Source organism: Eulemur rufifrons, chromosome 9 (genome assembly GCF_041146395.1).
Source record: "Eulemur rufifrons isolate Redbay chromosome 9, OSU_ERuf_1, whole genome shotgun sequence".
NCBI lineage: Eukaryota > Metazoa > Chordata > Mammalia > Primates > Lemuridae > Eulemur > Eulemur rufifrons.
Window position 1 is genome coordinate 20276092 of NC_090991.1, and position 26641 is coordinate 20302732.

General features: G+C 37.5%; 1 protein-coding gene across 1 annotated transcript in view; it reads right to left on the reverse strand.

Annotated features, from left to right (window-relative positions):
• MYO1D (myosin ID) overlaps positions 1-26641 on the reverse strand; it is a 324487-nt gene that overhangs the window by 236009 nt on the left and 61837 nt on the right. The window contains exons 2-3 of the mRNA XM_069482282.1: positions 2846-3054; positions 326-419 (exon numbers count right to left, since the gene is read on the reverse strand). Of these exons, the coding sequence (XP_069338383.1) occupies positions 326-419; positions 2846-3054 (303 nt within the window). The remainder of the gene's footprint in view (positions 1-325; positions 420-2845; positions 3055-26641) is intronic.

Consider the following 26641-nt stretch of genomic DNA (forward strand, 5'->3'; position numbering starts at 1 on the left):
AGGTGTATCATTTGAGGCCAGGAGCTCGAAACTAGCCTGGGAAAAATAGTAAGACCCCATCTCTAAAATAAATAAAAAAATATTAGCCAGGCATGGTGGTGTGTGCTTGTAGTCCCAGCCACCTGGGAGGCTGAAGTCAGAGGATCACTTGAGCCCAGGAGTTGGAGGTTACAGTGAGCTATGATCATACCACTGCACTCCAGGCTGGGTGACAGAGTGGAGACTCTGTCTCTAAAAAAAAAAAAAAGAGAGAGAGAGAAAGAGAGAGAGAGAGAGAGAATGAAGCTCCAATCAGAATTTCTCCCCATTATTAGATTGCCCTTACCTTTCAACCTCTGCTCTCTGTCCAGGGTTGGTGATGGCTGCAATATACTGCATAATGTACTTACTGGCTTCCGTTTTACCAGCTCCACTTTCCCCTGGGGGAAAAAATTGTGCAGGGATTACCGTTATAATTTAAATACAGACTGAACTAATTTTTAATAGAATAATTTAGAATTTTGATGTTGCTTATTCATTTAAAATCCCTCATGTTGCATTAAGATATTTCACTTTTTTGAGTTATTTCATCTTGCCTTGATATAATATTGGTTCTAACAGATCTGAATATGTTGAAAAACATAAAACTATTATAGAAGTAAAATAATGAGTAGACTACAAATCAAGATTTTATCAGGAGATAAAATGTGATAAACTAAGGCTGAAGTTTTAACACTTGGCAATGACTCTTTAGCAGAAAAGAAATAAGGTAGTGATTCAAATAGTGGATACAGCCAAGGTCAAATAACCTTATTTTCTATATAGAATTTCTTTTAATCTTAAAGGGGATAAAGTAATTCTTTTAAAATTTTAGAGAAACTCTAGTGAAAAAAACAACAAACTCCAGCCACAGGTATCACAGAACAAGACTGACAATTGGTATAATTGGTGGGAGGAGAGGAGCAATTTAGAAGTATCTATCAAAATTTTTAAATGTTTATGCTTTCTGATGCCAAAATCCCATACATAGAAATTGCTCCTAAGGAAATATTAAAAAATACTAACAAGAATAATAATCTTCAAAGGTTTTAAAAATATTTCTATAGATTACACTGTATGTCATAGCTAAAATCTGGAAATAATATACCCATCAGTAGAGCGTTGTATAAATAAATCATGGTTTCATTACTTAATGGAACATACATAATTGTTAAAGAGAATGTACTAGCTCTCTAGGTATTCTAATGAAAAGGTGTCCACTACATATTGCTAAATGGAAAAATAAGCAATATAATAGCAGGCATAATATATTCTATAATATAGGCCGGGTGCGGTGGCTCACGCCTGTAATCCTAGCACTCTGGGAGGCCGAGGCGGGTGGATCGGTCAAGGTCAGGAGTTCGAGACCAGCCTGAGCAAGAGCAAGACCCCGTCTCTACTAAAAAAATAGAAAGAAATTATCTGGCCAACTAAAATGTATATACAAAAAATTAGCTGGGCATGGTGGCACATGCCTGTAGTCCCAGCTACCCAGGAGGCTGAGGCAGGAGGATCCCCTTAAGCCCAGGAGTTTGAGGTTGCTGTGAGCTAGGCTGACGCCACGGCACTCACTCTAGCCCGGGCAACAAAGCAAGAATCTGTCTCAAAAAAAAAAAAAAAACATATATATATTCTATAATATAATTATACATTTATAATATAATTACACATGAATTTGTGACTATATGTATTTACACTTGCAGAGAAAATGTATAAAAGGATAAACACTAAACTGTTAATAGCTGTTACTGCTGGAATTTGGGGAGAGTGAGATATTCAAGGGGATGAGATTTTTGCTTTTACTTCACACACACATATAATTGCTGTCTTTCTCCCCTTTTAAAACCTGGCAATATTGTTCTTGTAATTAATTTGTGTCAATAAAATGTAGCCCTAGGATATACTTCTCTAACTCCAACACTAAGTAAAGTTACTTAATTCCTCTGACCTTTAATATTCTTATCTTATAAAGTAGAAAAACAACTGTTCTACACACCACTCAGTTGTTTTGATAACCAAAATGGAATAATGATCATAAAAGCGTTTTTAAAAGCATAAAACCACTAATACAAATGTGAGGTATCATTAACACCAAAGGAAATTCCCACGGTTTGGGAGCAGCCATCCTGGATCAGTGGGTAGAAATTCTTGTCCCATTTCACTACATGAGATTCCCTGAACGTCTCAACTTTATGTAGATAGCTCAGCTCCAGTTCTCAGGTGCACCGAGTCTGTGGCCTATTACCCTCCTCTGGGCTTTAAAGCTTGGGCCCTCAGCTCTGAATGCCCATCTCTGGCCCCCACGTGTCTGTAGGCCCTGCAACACTAGCTCCCATGCACCAGTCTGATTTTGTGTTCTTTCTTCATTTTTGGCACCTCAGTATTTAATTTTCTTGCTTTCACTCTGCTATTTTTTTTTTTTTTATTTCAGCTCATTATGGGGGTACAAAAGTTCAGGTTATATATTTTGCCCCTGCCTCCCCTAGGGAATGGACACTCTGCTATTTTTTAAAAATAATTTTTGTTAAGTTTCATCTAGTACTTTTAGGTGTTTGAGATAGGAGAAAGCATTTTCTATGTCAGATTAGTCTACAAACTGGCCAGGAGTCATCCAAGTGTAAGATGTATTTGTAAATGAATTAAGACTAGAGGGTGATCAGAAATTATTTAAATAATTTGGCATTTAATGTTCATTACTTTTTTCTCTCCTATAAAACTGCTCAGGTTTCCAACCTTAAAAAAAGAATTAATCAATTGTTTGGATCCTTGAGTACCAAATAAGTTAAACAGACGGACCTTGGAAATACAGGGGACCCCCTCCAAATACCTGATATCACAATACAAGTGTCTTTTGCTCGCCTCTTCATAGCCTTGTAAGCAGCATCAGCAATAGCAAAGAGATGAGGGGGTCTCTCATACAGCTCACGTCCTTTATACTGCTCGATTGTGTCTCTTCCGTAGATGTTCAACAACTTGTAAGGATTCACAGAAACGACGACTTCTCCAATGAACGTGTAGATGCGTCCCTTTTCAAATCTGTACAGAAGTAAAAGAAAAGGAAGAAGTAGCTGTGGTTATAGAGAAATGCTATTTCTTTCCTGAGTCTCTTATTTCCAAGCAAGTCCAACTATCCCAGGGACAATATCTGAACTGACATTTCACTGGTTCTGAGTCAACTTTTAGAAACAATGTTTGCAGCTGTGCCCCTTCAGATGCAGATGGTAGAAAAGATCAATAGGGGTTAAAAGCCAGGAAAAGAAGGAAGAATTCAACTTGTTGGAGGCTGGGGGTTTCCTGTTTCCAAAATACAGAAGGGTAAGAAGAGGGAAAAACTAAAAATAGTTGAAGACAACATCAGAGCTGTAAGGAGGAAAAGAAACAGAAGTTAATGCAGGTCTTGAAATCTACTTAGATTTTCAACTACAAAGAGGACTGTCCACATACATTTATTTCTTCTTCCTTTTGAAACCTCACTAAAATGTCAGTACATGAATAAAAACAACTGAACTCGTAACAGAGAGAATGGGAGAGGAGACGCTTCTGGTATAAATCAAATTTATTTTTTTAATGACTGCCTAAAATCCTATCATATAGATACATCATTATTTATTCAATGATTCCATGATACCGCAAGAAACACTCTTGATATATCATATTATAGATTGATGCTTTTATTTCTGTGGGATAGATTCTTAGGAACGAGATAACTGGTTGAAAGGTGTGTGCATTTTTTAAGTATATACGATACAATCCCACCTTTCCCCCATAAAACAAAGGTTAAAAAAATCTACCCCATGTGCGTATGTAGATCTGTACACAGACATATTTTATACATGAGTATGTACACGTGTAAAAATGTGAGAATACATGTTATGTTTTATGCATATTTTTATACACATAGTAGGGTGATGTGGAGGGAGGGAAATGAGGAAGAAGGCTATGTGGGCAGGTGAGAGGAGGCCACAGGACACAGAAAAAAGAGTAAAAAGCCCCAGTATATATGATATGACTGCAATCATGCACATTTATGTACTTGTGTTTCCAAAGAAAAAATTAAACATAAAATTTAGAAAACCCACATATATCCACTATTTACACAGTAATCCATACATATAAACATATGTGTCCCAGAGCTTGGTTGCTTCTACACAACCAACGGTTGCCACCAACATGTTGTACCTGCCAAGAAGCACAGGTATATCTCATTTCCGAGAGCTGAACAAAGGAAGTACCCAGACTGGGAAAACGCTGGTCCAAAGACAGCATGTCTCCAAGCACACTTGCTGCATGGCCAGTGGGGCAGGAGAAGGAACTAAGCATTTGGGACCAACAGGCAAGAATTTTAAACTTCCTGGGAATTTAAGGCTGGAATGAAGGCTGTCAGCTATAATTAGGAATGGAAACAAACAGAAGCTGATAATGTCAATAATAAATTAAAACCAAGATTTTTATCAAGTAGTTAGTATGTATTTAAATAAGAGTCATTAACCCCTTTAAGGTTTTCTGTGTATTTTTCTACTGTAGCTTTCTATGCATCCTCTCAATTGTTAGAAAGTTCACATGGTAGCTAAGAGCACTGACTTGGAGTCCTTCACATCTAGATCTGAATGCTCACACTGCAAACTTAAGAGCAGTGAGACCTGTAACAGCTACTTACTGTTCACATGTTTCAGCTTCTTCACCTGTAAAATGGTGATAATTATACCCCTCTATCCCTCTAGCATTGGGTAAGTACTTTTTTTTTTTTTTTAAAAAAAGGCAATTAATCTTATGCTTCTGGTTATGTTATGCATGAAGGAGATTTTTAATAAATGTTTTTATTTTATTAATAATTGCTACTGAGATCACAACAAACCCTACATGTGAGGAATGAATTCAATGATCATAATTTGATTCCTGCCTCAGCTGTCAGTCAACTATAAGTCACAAGCAAAATGTCTATATAACACATGTTCAAAGACCCACAAAAATAAAAGAAAGCTAAGATTTACCATGCAAGTCTTTTTGGCTTAACCTGCAAATTTGCAGTACATGCTCAACAGGTACCTCTAAGGAAAAAATTAAAAGAATAAGATTCTTTAGTTTTAAAAAATGCTGTCCAAATAGGAAAAAATAAGAAAAAGCATAGAAGGATATTAGGAAAAAATGACTGCATGAGCCTGGAACTCTGTGACTATGAGACACAGCAAATAATGTATGAGATTAGAATGTTGTTCTGTTTCCAGGTTTCTCCAATAGGGTACTTTCTTTCTCAATGAATAATTTTTAGAACCACTACTAGATCATTTTTATCCAAAATTCCATTTTATTTCAAGTAAAATATTAAATATTTTGTTTATCAAAACCTCTAGGCACCATGTTTGTAAAATACAACTAAAAGACATGTATGTATAAAATAACTGAATGCATAACTATTAACTTGAAGATAGTGGCAAAGGTTCAATGAAATATGATAATCAATGCAATGCTTCAGCAAGTTACAAAACATTAGAAGCTTACCTTATCTGAAATTCAAAGTTTGGTTATCAAATATGAAACTTTCAATTTGGTTAGGTCTTAAGATCACCACTAGATGGTGCCAGTACACACTTTAACATCAGCTCAAGATTTCCATTGGCTTTGGAAAGTAAGCACCAAGGTAATGTAGGCACCTGTGCCGTTTCCCTCCAGAAGGAACGGCAGTGATTATCCTTGATGACAAATGGGTGATGCCACCTCTTACACCAGACCAAGGAAGGTGTTTCTATGACCTCTGTGTGCAAACCTTTTACGACAAACTTTCGTAATTCATTTTCAAATATTTATTCAATATCTATTTTGTGTCAGACCCTGGGCGTAACCCTGCCATTTTTTTTTAAGAGGAGTAAAGAACAGGGAAGTATTGTAAATAAATATTTATTGTAAATAAATAATAACAACTTAGTATGATAGTGAAGATAATAAAAGTATGTACTATGGTGGTAGGGATTATCACAACAAACCCCTTTGAATGAGGAACTCTAAGAGTAACGTATAAACAGGGCACATAGGGTCTGGCCTCCAGGCTTCCCTTCACTTGACTCCTATCTGCCAACTTCTACCCACCAAAACCTTCCCCCATCTCGGTCTCTGTGACTCTTGCTCTCACATTAATAAGCTATTTACGGTGCCCAAGGGCTACATGCCTTCATGGTTTTGCCCATGAGATTCATTCTGCCGGGAACACCTTTTCCCCATCCATTCTTCCCCCATGGGCTCACCAGATTCCCATTCTCCAAAAGCCTAAGCACCAGTTCCTCTGTGAAGTCATTCTTGCTATCCTATCTCCAACACCAGTTTTATAGTCTTTGCTGTTTACTTTTTTCCCCTTTAGAATTTCCCAAGTGGTTAAAATAGCTTAATAGCAGTTGATTTTTTAAAACTTAATTTCCTTAAGAAGCTTAAAAATATTTACTGAAAGGGCCAGATATTTTCATTGGCTTCTAAATGAAACAAATAGGTTTTAAAAAGTTTTGAATTAATGAGTAGCAATGAAGAATATATAAAGGCAATGCCTTTGGAGAACAACAGTTCATTGTACGTGAATTCTGAAACATTACTTTGTTAAAAAAAAAATGTAGTTTTGTAAATTTGCACGTCACTTATATATAAGACCATCTACAATGGGAAGTCAAGATGTAAGCGGCTCCTTCAGATCAGTCATGGGCAGACGACATGCACAGCCCTCCAGAGAAGCATGAGGCACTGCAGGGAGCGGGTGGGGTGTGCAGAACTGCAAGGTGGTTGGCCCAGCCAGAGCGGAAAGCTCGTGTTAGGGGATGTTGGGGAGCAGTTGGGAAAGTACGATGGACTCAGGTTTCATATGATATGATGGGTTTTGAAAACCAAGCTGAGGAAATTTAAATTTGATGTGTCTGGAAACAAGATAAAGAGGTCAATAAGGTGCTCACTGAGGGAGTGATAGTAGAAATGAGGAAAGAGAGACTCGAGTTATTTCAATTTGAAACTTACTGAACAGAAAGGACAAAAAGATATTTAACTTTGAGCTAGGCAGAAGAGAAAAAGGAATTTATTTCAGATGACTGTATTTCAAATGTACTCTTGACGCTCCTAAGTTAGATTCACCCACTAACAGAATTCAGTGCTATCCTTGGTTGGCTTTGTGAAATAGATGGAATCAATTATCATCAGGAGGACGTTCCCTGTGAATGGTCTACTAGGTATTGTATATAATAAAATCTTTATCCATATATAAGTATTACTCATTTATTTCATGAGGAACATATACTTTCTGAATAGGTCTTGCTTAATCACACTGATTGGCCTGTCTTCCTTCCCTTTTCAATGCAAATGAAATCTTAATTTGCTATGAATATTCATATTTCTCAGGAGAAATGTCCATCTACACATGCCATTTTTTTCCCTTTTATTATCTCCTTAACCTAATCCTGTCTGGGTTCCACTTCTACACTTCCATAAATCTTGATCAAACTTCCCAAAGTAAGTTCCCAATGAAACTGCTAAATTCATCAGTTGATTTTCTGTCCTCATCTTACCTAGTTTCTCAGCAGCATCTGACACTGACTCCCATTCCCTCGACACATTCTTTCCTTGGCTTCTGCGCGGCCACATTCTCTGGTTTTCCTCCTCCTCCTCTGGTTTTCCCTTCTCAGTCTCATTTTCTCCTGATCTCTAAATTTTCAAGTTCTCTAGGGTTGAGTCCAGTATCAACTTCAAATATCATCCAAGGGACTCCCATTTAGGGAGAATAATGATGCCTTGGCTCTATTCTACCCCCTGAAAATCAATAGGAAGAACAACAAAACAAAAACAGGAAAGAAGACATCACCTATTATGAAACAAAAAACTAGTGACAACTCTGAACCACACTCTCTGAAGAAAGACTGTGGAATGCTATGAAAACTGGACCTAGTCGCAGGTGGCTAAGAGCGTGTGCCTCTGCAAACCTCTGGCACTGGAGCAGGGTTCTCCAAAAGTAGGTCGCAGTTCCTGAGTAGCCAAACCAAAAAATCTTCTGCTGAGACCGGCAGGGTCTCTGTATGCAGGTGGCTTCGGAACAAAATTAGTTCCGTTTGACACTTCAGCTAGCTGCTGCAAGGTGGGGTTAAATGCAGAAATGAGTATAAATTACATTTTTCCAAAAAGCAGGCTGTCAGAGTGGTGAGGTAAAAGAGAAAAAGTAGGAGTAACTGCTCTGCAGCAGATAATCTTGATCAATGAAAGAGGCAATGCTGAAAGACCTCCCAGGGGTCTCAGGCATACGTGTCTCGGGCACTTGCTTGCTAGTCAGGCAAGCTTCCTGCCAGTTCAGGATCGCGCACTGGGGAGAAAATGAAGGATGAGCAGACCCCACACTCAGCGCACGCTCGTTCCGTAGCTAACTGCCCTGGCAGTTAACTACACCTATTCAAAGATGACAGTAATGAAAAATGATCCAGAATGGGGCCCATGATAAGATGTTACAAGAAAAAAGTGGTAAAGAATCTGACAGACAAAAAGCAGATCAAGAATACCCCCTGAAAAGAAGTATGTCATAAAGCAGAAAAATTATGAAAAAAATATGTATGAAAGCAAAGAATGTAAAGAAAATATGGCCCTCTGAAACAAGATATCAAAGAAAATAGCTTTAAAAAAAAAAGTAAAATCTGTTTAAAATCATTTTTTTTAAAGACATAGGCTGGTAGAACCCAAGAAAAAAATGGAATGGAAAAAAACCCCACAGCAATGAAGATCACATTAAAAGACATAAAGAGGAGAATGGACACTGCTGAAAATAGAGACAAGAAGAAAACGTAGAGATAAGTAAGCAAAATGAAATTATAATAATATCCATATTATATCCTTATCCTTTATTATATGGATACCCATCATATCCATATAATCATCCAATATGGCTGGTGTCATAATAAAAAGAGGAAAATACCCTATAAAGACAGCCAGGGAGAACACTGTATGACCACAGGAAGAAACGGGAGGAATGCAGCTACAAGCCAAGGAACACTAAGGACTGGTGACCATCACCAGCAGCTGGAAGAGGCAAGGAAGGATTTCCCTTCTACAGGTTTCAGGGGGAGCAAGCCTCTGCTGACACCTTAAATTTGGACTTCTTAGCCTTTAGAACTCTGAGACAATAAGTATCTTTGTTTTAAGCTCCCCAATTTGTGGTAATTTGTTACAGCAACCCTAGGAATACAACTAGTTATACTAAAATAAATTCCACGAAAATATGTCTCATTCTTCCTTACAGTTAAAGAAATGGAGATCAAATCAGTAATAGGATATATTTCTTCACCCATACATCAAGAGTTTTGCCAGTGAACAGTGTTAGCAAAAACATGAAACATCTTTTTTTTTTTTTAAGAGATAGGGTCTTGCTCCATTGCCCAGGGTGGAGTGCAGTGGTGTCATCACAGCTTACTGTAACCTTGAACTCCTGGGCCCAAGCTATACTCCTGCCTCAGCCTCCCAAGTAGCTGGGACTACAGGCACATGTCACCATGCCTGGCTAAGTTTTTATTTTTTTATTTTTTTTAGAGATGGAGGCTCTCTATGTTGCCCAGGCTGGTTTCAAACTCCTAGCCTCAGGCAATCCTCCCACCTCAACCTTCCAAAGTGCTGGGATTACAGGTGTGAGCCACCATGACTGGCAACAATTAGTCTGCTCATACCACCCTCAACCCCCTTTCAATCCATTCCCCATACAGTAGCAAGTGTGATCTTAAAATATAAATCTTACTGTACATTCCTAGCCTTAAATCTTTTCAATAGAAAGCCTCAATCCTGAGCCACTCTGACACCCAAGTGTTGGCTCATGTCATGCCATCTCTCTGATCACTGTGTACTCTGGCCTGGAATATGAGTTCTTTCCCTGTCTCAATTCCTCCCGTCCCCCATCATCCCACACACGTTTGTTTCCTTTGCAGTAATTATCACAAGTAGTTTTTTGTTTACTTGTTCATTGTCCGTCTCCAGGGGAATAGAGACCATATCAATCTTGTTCATTGTTTTATTGTCAGCATGCAATACAGGGCATGGCACTTAGTAGGAGATGATTAAATATTTGATGAATAAAAAAAAATTAAGGAATGAATGAATGAATCTCTTTAACCCACCTCTACTCTCTCAGAAAATGATTTTGTATGTTATAGATAAAATTCAGGCTATCAGGTGTGGAAAACCTTAAATCACCTACCATCATTACCACTTTTTTTTTTTTTCCTATTTATGTAGTTAGCTTCACTTTTTCTTCATTTATTTTTTTTTTTGTGACCCTTATGACTTTAAAAATGGAATGGAGGTTCCAGATAAAATACAGCAAAATGTCACCTAGTTTTTAAAAGATGGACCATATCCACATATCCTGACAGAAAATATTTTTCTCTTTATGTAACTTCACATAATCTAAATATAAATAGCAATTTTTATTCCAGAAAAATAAAATTAAATAGTGCCTACTCCAACTCAACCTCTGAGATATGTTTTTCACTGTTGGAGAAGAAGGTTACAACATATGTGGATTGAATGGGAATTGGAAGTATCAATACAAACTCACAGTATATGGCGGCAAAGAGAGGGGAGTGGGAGAGAGAGGAAAGACATGTATGCACACACATGTTTTCTAGCTCTGTCCACTTAGGGAAGCAATAACTTCCAGATGACAGCTTGTAGATACCATTCTTCTTAACTAAAAGGACTCAGAGCTCCTTGGGAGAGCATAAAATGACGCTGGAATATCTTGCTGAGACAGAAAGTAGGAAAGTGCTCAAAGAACGTCAAAAGGACACAGAAGCCAGACTGAATGGGCTTCCACTGGGACCCATGTCAGACCACATGAACATTAAAATAATGACAGTAAAATAATGTCACATTATAATCCATTGAATAAAATAAGAATCTATGAGTTCATCCTGAAATAAAGAAAGAAATGGAGAGAAGGAAAAGCTCTCCCTTAGGGTAGAATGTCAATGAATAAATACAGAAAGAATGACATGAGTTAAAAATTATCAATGAGGCCGGGCGCGGTGGCTCACGCCTGTAATCCTAGCACTCTGGGAGGCCGAGGCGGGTGGATCGCTCAAGGTCAGGAGTTCGAGACCAGCCTGAGCAATGAGCGAGACCTCGTCTCTACTAAAAATAGAAAGAAATTATCTGGCCAACTAATATATATATAGAAAAAAAAAATTAGCCGGGCATGGTGGCGCATGCCTGTAGTCCCAGCTACTCGGGAGGCTGAGGCAGTAGGATTGCTTAAGCCCAGGCGTTTGAGGTTGCTGTGAGCTAGGCTGACGCCACGGCACTCACTCTAGCCTGGGCAACAAAGCGACACTCTGTCTCAAAAAAAAAAAAAAAAAAAAAAAAAAAAAATTATCAATGAATGCTAAAACCAGTAGTTGAAAGTGTGACAAGAAATAGGATATTTACATAGCCTCAAAGTATCTCCCCACAAATTACTTATTGATTACAAAGAGAAAGATAACTTTACAGTAGATAAACCTTGTGACCGCTTAAACCAAGGGCTCAAAGTTAGTATCACCAATATTAGAACAAACTGAGATAAGTGCCTTTGTTGGTTAATTTCATGTGTCAGCTTGACTGGGCCATAGGATGCCCACATATTTGATTAAACATTATGTCTGCGTGTGTCTGAGAAGGTGTTTTGGGAGGACAGTAATATTTGAATTGGTAGACTGAGTAAAGCAGATTGCCCTCTCCAGGGTGAGTGGCCATGATCTAATCTATAGAAGGCCCTGAACAGAATAAAAGGCTAAGTAAGAAAGAATTCTTTCCCTCTGCTTGACTCTCTGAGCTGGGACATCAGTCCTCTCTTGCCCTTGGACTGCGACTTGGAATGGAATTTACACTTGATCTCATGCCTTCAGACTCAGACTGGAACTGTGCCATTGTCTCTCCTGGGCCTCCAGCTTGCCAACTGCAGATCTTGGACTTTCCAGCCTCTATGATATGCCTTATAGTAAATCTCTTTATATCTCTATCTCTATATTTACCCATATCTCTATGTAGAATTGGAGATTGGTTCTGTTTCTCTTGAGAATCTAGACTAATAAAGAGTCTAGTTTGGTACTGAGAGTAGTTCTGGAAGAACAGAATTTTTAAAATGAGTTTTCTGAATTGGTTCTGGGGCTTCTGGAATTGGCTCTCTAATCTGTAATGACTCTATGTGGTGTGATCTGGCAACAGAGATATGCAAAATATCTCCATTGCACACTTCTAATCAACCACTTGTAAGAAGCAAGAAACTAGGTGACTGTGCATGTGGTACTTCTGAATATTTCTGGAAATATAATGAGGTTAGCTGATTGCTCCTAATGTCGCTGGACAAAGTGGTGAAAGAAAAGGATGAGTTCGGGGATTTGAATTCATAGATCAAGAGCTGCATAAATGACCTGAAAGCTTTTAGCTTTTAAGCTCTAGGAGCCTTATCTCCTGTAACCACGAGGCTGGGAACCCAGACTACAACAGTGCCTCCCGATAGGATGCAATGAGAGAGACACAACAATCACTGCTGTGGTATCCTGCCAAATACACATGACCTCAGTCTAATCAGGAGGAACACAAGACAACTTAAACTGAAGGACTTTCTACAAAATAACTGGAAATGGGCACAATCAAGAAAACAAAGAAAGTATGAATAACATTTCAGATTATAGGAAATTAAAGAGACATGATGACTAAATGCAAAGCATCCTCTTGGTTTGAATCCTAGATTGGGGGGAAAATTACTACGAAGGATATTATAGGACAATGACAAAATCTGAAACTGAGCTATGAATTAGATATCAGAATTGTGTCAAAATTACATTTCCTGATTTTGATAATTGTACTGTGGTTGTGTAAGAAAATGTCCTTGTTCTTAAGAAAGACATCTTGAGTTATTTAATGGTAAAGGAGCATGATGTTTCCAATTTACTCTCAAATGGTTTAAAAAACAGAATTACATGCATATATGAAAATATAAACAAAGAGAAACTGAGAACCAAACAGAGCAAAAGGTAAAAACTGGTAAAGAATAAAAGGGGGTTTCCTGTAGCATTCTTACAACTTTTCTGTAAATTGGAAATTATATCAAAATTGAAAGTTGCTAACAAAAAAATCCAACTTCCAAGCCTCTTTATATAGCGAAATATTTATTAATTTATTCATTTTGATTAGGCAAGATAGACTCTAAGTAAAAGACTCAAAAGATATAAATGAATAGACAGTGAAAAGTGCTTCTCTCAATCTTGCACATAGCTTCCCTCCTCAGAGACAACTGCTGTGCTGATTTCCTGTGAATTCTTCTAGAAATAGTTTATGCATACACAAACATATGGATACACATAGTTTTTAACATGAATGGCAATTTTTTTCTCTAATTTTTTGTTTATTTAATTTTTTTTTTTTTTGAGACAGAGTCTCACTCTGTTGCCCGGGCTAGAGTGCCGTGGCATCAGCTTAGCTCACAGCAACCTCAAACTCCTGGGCTTAAAAGATCCTCCTGCCTCAGCCTCCCGAGTAGCTGGGACTACAGGCATGCACCACTATGCCCGGCTATTTTTTTTTTTCTATATATATATTTTAGCTGTCCAGATAATTTCTTTCTATTTTTAGTAGAGACAGGGTCTCGCTCTTGCTCGGGCTGGTCTTGAATTCCTGACCTCGAGTGATCCTCCTGCCTCGGCCTCCCAGAGTGCTAGGATTACACGCGTGAGCCACCGCACCCAGCCTTTTTCTCTAATTAAAGTATTTATTGTGGAAAAATTCTCATGTAAGTAGATAGAGAAAAGCCTAATTTTTTACACCTGCATAGTATTTCATTTCATGGGTGAATATACAATATTTAATCAGTCATTATTGGACATTTATGTTGTCACCAATCTTTTATTACTATGAAAAATACAAGTATAAATATATGGTATACATTTCTTTGTGCATATGTGTATGTAAACCTGTAGAATATACTTCTAGAACTGAAATTTCTGGTTTAAAGGATATGTGCAATTTAAATTTATTAAATATTCCCAAATTATTCTCCAAAGAGATTGTACCAATTTATACTTTCACCTACAATGTATGAGAGTTTCTGTTTCCCGGGAGTGGATTTTTTAACTGATACTAGCTCATTTAGAAAGGACAGCCTATATTGCAGAGTTTTATTTTCAAAGTACACAAAACTTTGACCCCTTTCTTCACCGATGCACCCTAGCTTTTGCAATGTTCATTAGGTTACTGCCAACTTTCAATAAGGTTCAGTGTGCTCTCCCAGTTCTTAGACGAGAATCTTTCCCAAAAGTGAAAGCATCTTGTTTCTGCTTCTTTTGGCAAAATCACGGTCTCGATGTGATGGAGTCAATTAGTTTTATCTCCTTTGTTAGACTGTGCATTCCTGAGATGGGTAGGGATCATGTGTTGGAAAGATTATGAGCTTTGGAGTCACACAGCCCTGGAGCCGTGGGTTTGAATCCTGGCTCTGCTAGTTACTGATTGTGTGCATGCATAAACATCTGAGTAACTAGTAAGTGCCCATGTGCCAGGCACCATGCCAAGAGCTTGAGAAGAATAAGACATGGTATTATTTTGTATCCAAAAGTTTACATAAACAGACAATGCCATGAATTTGACTGCAGATTAAGCACAATGATAGAGGATTTAAAATTACGTATTTTTTATTTATCATTCCCCTCTTGTTCTCATTTTCCCCTCTCTGTCTCTCTGTCTCTCTCTTTCTCACACACACACACACACGCACACACACACACACTCTCTCACTCAAGCTGTTTCAGAAAAGATTTAAGGCAATAACAAAGACACAAACAATGCAATGGAAGGTTAGAGAAGGCTACCTAATCTAGCTTTAGGAGTGGGAGGGTTCAAAGGAGACTTCCTGAAAATTATGTTGTTTGATATTTGAATTATTTATGTGACTACACCATCTCCACATCGACAGTTCTAGGAACTTCTTGGTTTACACTGTATTTTTTTTTTTTTTGAGACAGAGTCTCACTCTGTTGCCCAGGCTAGAGTGAGTGCCGTGGCATCAGCCTAGCTCACAGCAACCTCAAACTCCTGAGCTCGAGCGATCCTCCTGTCTCAGCCTCCCGAGTAGCTGGGACTACAGGCATGCACCACCATGCCCGGCTAATTTTTTCTATATATATTTTTAGCTGTCCATATAATTTCTTTCTATTTTTAGTAGAGATGGTGTCTCGCTCTTGCTCAGGCTGGTCTCGAACTCCTGAGCTCAAACGATCCGCCCACCTCGGCCTCCCAGAGTGCTAGGATTACAGGCGTGAGCCACCGCGCCCGGCCGGTTTACACTGTATTGAGACGATTTGGAATGGGTGCTTCATTTTGACCTTTTATTAACATATTGAAGACTAGAATTCACAGCCTGGAAGAGGACACTTGAGAAGCACCACCACAGCCCACCAATGTAGGATATAGGGATTCCCAGGCCCACCAGCAACAGAGGAAAGGGTGTACTGATTACACAAGTGGGCTCTGGAATTTGACTGCAGATTAGCACTAACTAGCTCTATGATCATGTGTACCTTATCTAACCTCTCTGTGCCTCACTTTCCTCATTTGAAAAGTGGGATGACAGTAACACCTCCCTCGCAGGATTGTTACAAGAAATGAGACGCTCCACATGAAGTGCTCAGCACACCACTGGTGCATGGTAACAGCACAATAACACCACGTCCTATTTTTATTATGAGCAATGACTATAAGTCATCAGCATGGCAGGAAACATCTTTCTTCCACTCAGGTCCCATTGTCCAGTGTGCAGCCTCTGTGCTACGCTTCTGTTGCACATCACAGCAAGGGTTCCTGCTGTTAGCATGGTGAATGGTGATGCAGCTTGGCTGCATGTCTGGAAGGCATAGGGCCCTCTAAAGCCAAAGCCCTCAATGAAAATGTTTAGGCTTTCCACAGGACATAGAAAACTAGTTAGGGCCCCTGGTGGTGGTTTTACTGACTTCCTGAGTTCATCTCTTGCTTTTCTCCTCCTACTGCAGCATCTCTTCATGTGAACAGCATAAAAGGTAGTTAACAAGAAAAAGTGATCAGGAGATGCCAGATTGAGTTATTTTACCTTTCTTTATTTTGTTTTGCATTGGAAAAAAAATTGTTTTTTACATATACATTTTTTTAGGTAATGCTTGTTTTTTCAAAATACATTTCCAGTATATATTAAGGCGTGCCTTGTGGAAAAATATTAACTTTAAATGTCATTGATGTCTTTAATTTTATTTGTATTCATTTGTCCATTCAATCAATCATTACTGGCACCCATGTTTCAAGCATTTGCTGGGAGCCACAGGCAGAGGACTAAACAGCAGACCCATCTCCACCCTTACATGGGGTAATGATAAGGACAAGCACTAAATGGGGGCTCTGGGAAGAGCCAATAGAATGTGCACTGTACTGGTGGAGGGAAGGAACAAGTGTCTGAGGAGCCCGAAGCAGGGCACATGATTATACCACAGCAGAGAGCAAGGGGCCAGAACATGCAAGGCCTCACAGGCATCTTAAAGGTTTCAGACTTTATCTCAAGGGCAAAGTTTTAAGTATTGATCACATTTGCTTTTTTTTGAAAGCTTCCTTTGGTTGCCTGCTGATGGACCAGTTAGGAAGCTACCGTACCGGTCCCAGGAAAGGATGACTGGGGCTTTGGTTGGGATGGAGCAGTCTAGAGACAGAGAAGCAGATAGGCTTTAAGAGTAGAGGCAGAGGCTGGGCACAGTGGCTCACACCTGTAATCCCAGCACTTTGGGAGGCCAAGGCTGGAAGATCACTAGAAGCCAAGAGTTTGAGACCAGCCTGGCCAACACAATGAGACTCTGTCTCTACAAAAAATTTTTAAAATGAGCTGAGTATGGTAGCAGGCCTGTAGTCCTAGCTACTAGGGAGACTGAGGCAGGAGGATCACTTCAGCCCAAGAGTGTGAGGCTGCAGTGAATTATAATCACACCATTGCACTCCAGCCTGGGCAATAGAGTGAGAATCTGTCTCCTAAAGGAAAAAAAAAAAAAAAAAAAAAGAATACAGGTAGAACTGACTGGAGAGGATAACTCACTAGATGTGAGAGGTGAGAAAGAAGCAGGTGTGTCAAGGTATTTCACATAAGCAACTAATAGACTGTGATGCTCCATTAATGAGGACAGGGACAGCAGAAGAAGAACAAAATTGTAGGAGGTGACTGTGATTCAGATAGGCTATGTTGAGACACCTGAGAGATATCTGAGTGAAGATGTTTCTCACTCTTCCTTCTCTCATAATTGAATGAAACCTGATCCACTGGATACAAAGTAAACAACACAGAGGACGGCAAACACAGAGCAATAGGAGCAGAGAGGGCAACCAGAAATCCTTACCTAGCACAGGTGGGCAAACACGGCAAGGAGACCATGTGCTCCCAATCAAAATGCAGAAAAATATGTCAAACAGATAGGCGATATCTGGGTTCAATTTAAATTTTTTTTACTAACTGAATTAATCATATCAACTTACTCTGCAATTCTACCTTCCTGGTATAAGAAAACAGAAACAAACACATCACCATCCCTCCTTAAAAGGCTAACTACTGGTGTCCCAGGCAATCTGGTTAAAAAAAATACAATAAAGATGCTCTACATTTTACAATGTCAGCATATGAATAAATCACAGTGACATTATTTAGCTACGAAATGCTGGGTGTTTAATAATGACAGGAATGAAGATCTAGCCCAAAACACAATGAAACTTTCCTATTAATGTGATACTATATTTTCTCTTTCAATCAACAATAAATGTAATTTCTCCAACAGGGGGCTCAACATTTATATGGTTACTCCTTTTTGTCCATTCCATTTAAAAGTGATTTCCCATTACAGTAGCCATTTGGCTACTTGGCATGCCTGGGGAAGTAGTTAACTATGCTTTGTCTTGAACTGGGAGTTAACTTATTTATAAGTCAACACTGTTCAGGAAAATGAAGGGTGCTTAAGGAATACACAATTATATGAATTGATAACAAGTATGCATTTAAAATATTATAAGCCACTTAAACTACAGTACTGAACATGCTTTTTTAAAAAAATAAATTCCACAGACGTCTGAGGACTTTGAACAAAGAAGATAAACTTAGGATTCTTAGCCCTTCCCACCCTGAAATTTATATTGGTAGGAACCCTCTCTGTTTTACACTGTACTTAGGTATTTCACTCCATGGGGAGTCTCTGGATGACAGGAAACCTAACCAGTATACCTTATCACTTTTTAATAACTATGCCTAATTCAGTAAATGACAGAAAACCTAATCAGTATACCACATCACTTTTTAAGAACTGTAATTCCCTATTTCAATATTCATAACACATGGAGGCTGTGATGTATTTAAAGAAAGGTTTTCCTAGGTGTTATTGAAAATCTTCAGGCAGCCAGACAGGTAGCTTTTGGGTACTGGCTAGATTGTACAGTAGTCCCCCTCCATCCATAGTTTCACTTTTCATGGTTTCAATTATCCATGGACAACCAGGTCCAAAAATATTAAAATATTTTGAGAGAGAGGGAGAAATAGACCATATGCACATAACTTGTGTTATAATATATTGTTATAATTGTTCTATTTTATTATTACTGTTAATCTCTGTGTCTAATTTATAAATTAAACTTTATCATAGGTATATATGCATAGGACAAAACACAGTATACATAGGGTTTGATGCTATCCCTTGTTTCAGGAATCCAACTGGAGTCTTGGAACTTATCCCCCAGGGATCAGAGCCAACTACTGTAGTTGTGGCAAGAGACCCTGAAGGTAAATAAATGGTTAAAGTCAAACAAGTGAATCATTTTCACTTTAGTTTTCTGTGACAATACCTCTTTTAAGTTCGGTAAACAAATTCACATTAAACTCACTTTTGTTTATGTATTTATTTTATTTTATTTCAGCTTATTATGGGGGTGCAAAAGTTCAGGTTATGTATATTGCCCGTGCCCCCGAGTCAGAGCTTCAAGTGTGTCCATACTCTTGCCTAGAATTTTTCATGTATGTCGCTAATCATCAATTTACTAGATCTTAATAGGAAATCTTCCCAAACTCTCTTTTGTTGACATCATGTGCCCAGTTACAGGTAAGAAAGAAACCATGACACATTTAAGCCAATCATTTAACCATCATCTCTGCTGGGAGAAACCTAAATTACAAAGCAAAGTTTTCATTGGCCTGGGAAGAGAATCTATTTCTACTACAGAAAGAATTTTATGAGTAGGAAAACTGGAAAGTTTCCCAGATGCTCCTAAGTTACTTGTTTGGCTATTGTTTTTGTTGGGGTGAAATAATAGCCACCATAGAACTGAGCAGAGGATTTTAAAACCAGCCAAAATATTTATTGAATGAATGAATGAATGAATGAAGTGCCAGAGACCCTGTCTGCTGGCTCTCCTTGGCTTCCCGTTGGCAGAAGTCTGTAATATCCGTAAGGCCACATCTCCTTATGTAAAGCTTTTAAGGCTTCTTATATTTTGCATTATCCTTATACTTCTTATAATATTTGGCATTTTCTTTTAGCTGGAATTTATCTTTTCTTTAAAAAAAAAAACGTTCCTTGTGTCTAAGATAGAGTGAGGGGTTACCTTCCTTTTTCCTTCAACAGTGTAGGACTTCTGTCATGTGGGTGGCCTCACTTTTGGATTGAGGACAGCAGCCTCACAGGATCAAGGGAGGTTAAACGGGCACACTCACTATTTCAATGTCAGGAATGTCCGGAAACATATGGAACTTTCATGGTGCTAATCTGGTAATATTGTAACTCTGATGCCAACAGCTCCTAAAGGGAAGTTGAGAATGTCAGACGGCATCCCCAAGGGAAATATCAAAAGCTGTTCACTGGGGCCCCTCAGTGATGGCTGTTCATTTTGGGAATGAGTTATGATGGTAAGAAAAAGGAAGCTGAATTTGGAGGGGTTTAAAGAAGATATAAAAGATGAAAGACATCAACTGTTACCTGCAAACTCTACAAAGAGTTTTCCATCTTTAAATGATGCTTCAGATATAGGATTTTATAGCTTTATTCCTATATTGTCATCAAGCTTCCTAAGACACTGTGAGTCAGATTTATTTTTATTTTTACTTATTCCTAATACACTGTCATGGGGCCCAAGGAAATTTTTACTAAGGGAGGAGGAACCTGGAACCATTAAGAGATTCATTATTTTAAAAAACCCTCAAAGTATTAAGCAGGCACATATTCATATTATAAAAATCAATATATTCCAAAGACAAACACAATTTGGATAATCTACTACTCTGCTTTATCCAGTCAGTCCTTCTCCACTTGTGAAAATAACCAAGTGTTGTCTATACTCACGAATACCAGACATCAGGAAGTGAACTAAGAGAATAAGAATGTAGTGGCAAAGAAAAGAGTCAAAAACTAAAAACAGACAAAATACATCAGGAAATGGAAAAAACAAATAATTTTCCCTATTTTTTTCTTAGCTCCTTTAGCAGAAATTAATTTTTTTTATTGCTAGATCAAATTAAGAAAGGAATTTATTTAGGTGGACTGGTTGCCAATTTAAGACAAGTATTACAATATTTATTTTTTTGTTTAGGTGTCACCCTAACCATGAGTGCACTCTGAGCTTCACAGGCCATAAGAAAAGCTCTAGCTGTCCTCAAAAGGTAGCTGTTCTCAATTTCTTCAATAAATTGAGTGTTGGGAAAACAAGATATCCACATACAGAAGAATGAAAATGGACCCTATCTTACCCCTTATACAAGAATCAACTCAAAATGGATTAAAGACTTAAACATAAGACTTGAACTTATAAAACTACTAGAAGAAAATACAGGGGAAAAACTCCATGACATTGGTCTGGACAGTGATTTCTTTGATGTAAGCCCAAAAGCACAGGCAACAAAAGCAAAAATAGACAAACAGGATTGCATCAAACTAAAAAGCTTCTGCACAGCAAAGAAAACAATTATTATAATAGAGTGAAGAGACAACCCATAGACTGAGAGAACATATATGTAAACCATACACTGGATAAAGTGGCTAACATCCAAAATATACAAGGTACTCAAAATGGCCAACACATAAAAATGTTCAACATCTCTAATCATAAGAGAAAGGCAAATTAAAACCACATAAGATATCACCTCACGCCTCTTAGATTGGCTATTATGAAAAAGACGAAAGATAACAAGTATTAGGATGTGGAGAAAAGGGAACCCTTACACACTATTGGTGGTATTATAAATTAGTACAGCTGTTTTGGAAAATAGTATGGAGGTTCTTCAAAAAACTAAAAATAGAATTACCACATGATCCAGCAATACCCACTCCTAATGCTAGGTATATACCCAAAGCATTAAAACCAGTATTTCAAAGATATGCCTGCACTCATGTTCATTGCACCATTATGCACAATAGCCAAGGTATGGAAACAACCTAAGTGTCCATCAACAGATGAATGGATTTTTAAAATGTGGTATGTATACAACAGAATACTATTCAGCCTTTAAAAAATAAGAAATTCTGTCATTTACAACAACATGGCTGAACCTTGAGGATATTGTATTAAGTGAAATAAGTCATGCAGAGAGAGGCAAATACCACATGACCTCGTTTATATGTGGAATCTAAAAAAGTTGACCTCATAGAAGTAGAGAATAAACGGTGGTTACCAGAAGTGGGCAGAGGGTTGGAGGGGCAGAAGGTTGGGGGGGTTGGATAGGAAATTGGGAGACGTTGGTCAAAGGGTACAAAGTTTTGGTTAGGTAGGAGGAAAAAGTCATAGCATGATAACTATAGTTAATAATAATGTATTGCATATTTCAAAATAGCTGAAAGAGAGGATTTTAAATGTTCTCACCACAAGGAAATGATAGATATTTGAGGTTATAGATACATTAATTAGCCTGATTTGATCATCCCACAATATATACGTGTACCGAAACATCACATTGTACCCCATAAATAATATAATTATTGTCAAATAAAACAATAAAACTTTAAAAAAAGAAAGTAGCTGTCCTCTAGGTCAACCTTGTTCATTTAATCAGATAATCTCTAAATGTCTCTTAATACAACATTTCAAAAAAGTAAAAGAAAAGCTGAGCTTACTTATAAACAGCATTATTTCCAAACGTTTACTTAAAAAAGTGCCATCATCTTCTGTGAATAAGAATTTAAACTAAATGATGTGATTGAATAACTAAAAATATTAATATTCTTATTTCAAAATTTCAGGAAATATTTTGTCTTGATATTTTGCTTATAATTCATCTAAGTTTAAAAAGTCAAGGTTTTGGCCAGCATGGTCAGTACATTTGGCAGAGCCAGGGCTGAGGATTCAGCTGGCTCTGTGTGTGTGTGGTGGGGCCAGCGGAAGGATTCCACTGGTGTGGTAGGAGTCTAGGAGATGCCCTGCAGGGTGGGGAAATTAGTTACATACAGGAGCACTGAGAAAATACGTGACTATATTAAGGATAATGGCAGTCAGGTTTATCCCTACTGCAGAAGGAAACTACCAATATGAAAGAGAAAAGGCTGAAATAAATCCCATGGTGTTTTTTAAAAAAAAAAAAAACCATGGTGTTGGATTGAAATGGGCGATATCAATATGACATCTATCAATAAATAGACAAAGAAATAGATATAGACATATGCATACATATATATGTGTGTATACATTCCCTAGCCTCCTCCCTAGTTCTGCTGAGAAATCCTAAGAGCAATAATACACCAGTAGCAACCACCATACACACATCCAGATCTTGATTTCTAAATGCCACACTATAATAAAAGGAACCAAGGCCTTTTGGAGAAATGGCTGATTCCTTCAGTGGGTCAGGGAAAGCACAGATGTGCCTGGAATACCTTAATGAGCCAGAAAGTAAGGAAGCTCTCAAAGAATGACAGGAACGTGTCAAAGGATAATGCCGCCAGCTGAAACGGGCCTTCCCTATTCAAATCTTGGATAAATAATTTAGTTTATTGAGGAACATAAGAAGAATGAATTGCATTGTTGACTATCTTTGTTCTCTGTTGTGGCTGTGTGGTCTGCAGCTTTTATACTGACCAGCCTTCTAGGAGACGCACACCATTGATTACAAGGGAGACCAGACAATGGCAATGAATTGGCACAAATTCTTCACCACAAATGAACAAACAGCTCAAATCTATGCTCTGCGGACAGTATGGATCACTTGTTTAAAATACCTAATATGTGGATCCTTACACATCAGCACATATGTATATATTTTGCTAATAAGGTCTCTCTTCGGATACAGAGAAGCAACACATTTATTTATCCTTTAGTAGGGTACTAGCAATTGGATACAGAGACAGTTTCAGTTGTTGATGCATACAAAAATATTTTTTCTGTTTTATTCTTAACATCAGCTAGAGAAAAATATTTTCTTTTGGGAAACAACTTGTAAAACATGGTATCAATTAAGTTGGCCTTAAATTTTCCCTTTCCTCAAAATCTGACTAATCTGACAAAGATTAATCACTTAGGGAAGAAAAATTTTTCTCACTGTTAAAAATCTGTAGTTGAGAGTTAGCTTTGACTTTTAAAAATAATTTTCATATTGAAATAATTTCAAACTTAAAAGTTATAAAAAGAGCACTATAAAACTCCCAAATATCCTTCACTCAGATGATTCCCCAATTGTTAACATGTTTTCATACTTGTCTTATGCTCACATATATGTGCATGTGTGTACGTATCCACATACACACCAGTATGTATACATATACATCTATTTCATTTATATATACAGATTATAATAATCTATTTCTGAGATCAACTCATTTCAACCACAGAATTATACATCACTTTGTTCTTCAAATGATGCATAATTCAAATTAAGAAAGGTATCTGGTGGTTCTGGAAAAGCTGAAGGTTTTGTTTTGTTCGTGATTTTAGATTTGGTGGGTAAATCACATTGTTACACACTAGTCCAGTAATCAAACTAAGACAAGCAAGACTGATAAGTGACACAGAAAGGAAGCCAAACAGGGCATGGTGGGGACCGTGACACACATGCCCTGTATATAGAGAGTAGCTGCTATTCCAAAATATGGCCTGAGTTGTGCCAGACTAATTTTTCAAGAGAAGCTGGAAACATGGATTTTAAAGGGATGTTATCCTATTTTAAAATGAGACTTTTAAAATAACGAAACTGGTTTAGAGAAAAAAATCATCTATAGCTTGTATACAACACACCACGCTACCAGCTGACAGGTGTAGTAATAGTTCCCATTTAATTTCTGGTCATGACTAATCAGAAAGTCCTAACACCATAAATAGGTAATATGCTGTGCAAAACAATGAAAAAAAAAAAAATGACCCTAACCCCAAGGATCCTGCAGTCAATTCTCTTGCAAAGGAAGTGATTCAATATAAACTACACTCCTGGCAAGGATTGATTCCATATTACAAAACAACATCTGCAAAACAGAGCTTTTAAAGGAACCTTACAGAGATTCCCACTTATGGAGAATCCAGTTCAAACACAGCAATTACCAGGAAATTTGCAATCATTCTAAAGAACAAAGACTTTTGTTTTTAAATTTTTAAATTTATTTTTTTTTTGAAAAAAGAACACAAGCAAGGAAGTTCCCTTTGCAATCACAGGCTGATCTTAAGATTTATGTAGTAATATCAGTATTTATATACAGTCATTCCTTGGTATCCACTGTGGCGGGGAGTGGTTCTAGGACATCTCATGGATACCAAAATTCTTGGAGGTTCAAGTTCCTGATATAAAATGGCATATAATCCATATACATACTCTCATATACTTTAAATCATCTCTAGATTACTTATAATACCTAATACAATGCAAATACCATGTAAGTAGCTGTTATACTATATTGTTTAGGGAATGATAACCAAAAATGTCTGTACACATTCAGTACAGATACAAATTTTTTTTCAAATATTTTCTATTTATGGTTGGTCAAATCCACAGATGTGAAATCCATAGATAGGGAGGGCCTATTACATTACCAACTAGTATGACTCATATTTAAGTTTACATTAAAGTTCACAGAAATTACCAGTAAAATTGATCTATTTTCTATTTTTAAACATCTTATCATCCTTTAAGAAATATTTCCAGTCTCACCATCTCCGTAAGACTTTTCTTGGCACCTCTAGCTTGAAGTGATCTGTCTCCCTCCACTGGACTTTTGGGATAACTACTGTCTCTAAAACTTATACGCCAATTAATTGGATGCTGTATGGGGGCATCTCTTCTATTACCCTTTTAAGCTATTAAACATTTTATTGCTACCTAATATTTTAAGTGTTTCTACATTTATTCATGTTCTCCATAGTACCTAGAACAATGTTACTCCAAGGGTTCCAGTCTACAAATTGTCTGTTGCTTGGTCTGTGATAAGTAAGGAAATAGAGGGTGTTTAGAAACTTTTATGGCAATTTGACATTATAGTGACAGCCAACGGGAAGATCAGTGGACTCATTTTTTTCAACAATTAGAAACCAGTTTGGATGCTGTCAAACTCACATGGTGAGGTTACATGATGAGGTCAGGTGTAACACAGGCTGGATATTAGTCATACACAGTAGGACCATGTTCCAAAGTGTCACAGTTAAGGGTAGTATATCAATTCTAACTCAAAAGTACAAAAAAGCAAGGGAAAATGTAGCATTTATTTTTCTTGTTATATTTACAATCATGTTAATTTTTAATAAAGCCTATTTTTTACATATTTATTTATTTTTATTTTAAAAGATTTAGAGGGTACAAGTATTTTTTGTTACATGGATGAATTGTATACTGGGGCAATCAGGAGTTTTAGTGTACTTGTTATTTGAATAGTGTACATTGTACCTCACAGGTAGTTTTTGATCCTCCAGCCTCCTACACTCTCCCCCCATCTCAGTTTCCACTGTCCATTATTCCACTTTGTATGACCATATATACCTATTGGTTAGCTCCCACTTATAAGCTAGAAAATACTGTATTTGTTTTTCTGTTCCTGAGATAACTTCACTTAGGATAATGGTCTCCAGTTCCATTTAAGTTGCTGCAAATGACGTTACTTCATTTCTTTTTATGGCTGAGTAGTACTCCGTGGTACATACATACCACATTTTCTTTATTTACTACTCAGCCGATGGGCACTTAGGATGATTCTATATCTCTGCAATTGTGAATTGTGTTACGATAAACATTTGGGTGCAGGTATCTTTTTGATATAATGACTTCTTTCCCTGTGGGTAGATAGATAGCCAGTAGTGGGATTGCTGGATAGAATGGTAAGTCTACTTTTAGTTCTTTGAGGAATCTCCGTACTGTTCTTGTCACAACTCAAGGAACTAGAAAAAGAAAAAAAACAAAACCAAAAACCAAACCCAAAGTTTGCAGAAGAAAAGAAATAAGATCAGAGCAGAACTAAACAAAATGGAAACCAAACAAAAATGGTACAAAGGATCAATGAAAAAAAAAAGTTGATTCTTTGAAAAAATAAATTGATAGACTACAAGCTAGATTAACCATGAATACAAGAGAAAGGATTCAAATAAGCCCAATTAGAAATGAAAAAGGAGACATTACAACTGATACACCAGAAATACAAAATATCATCTGAGAATT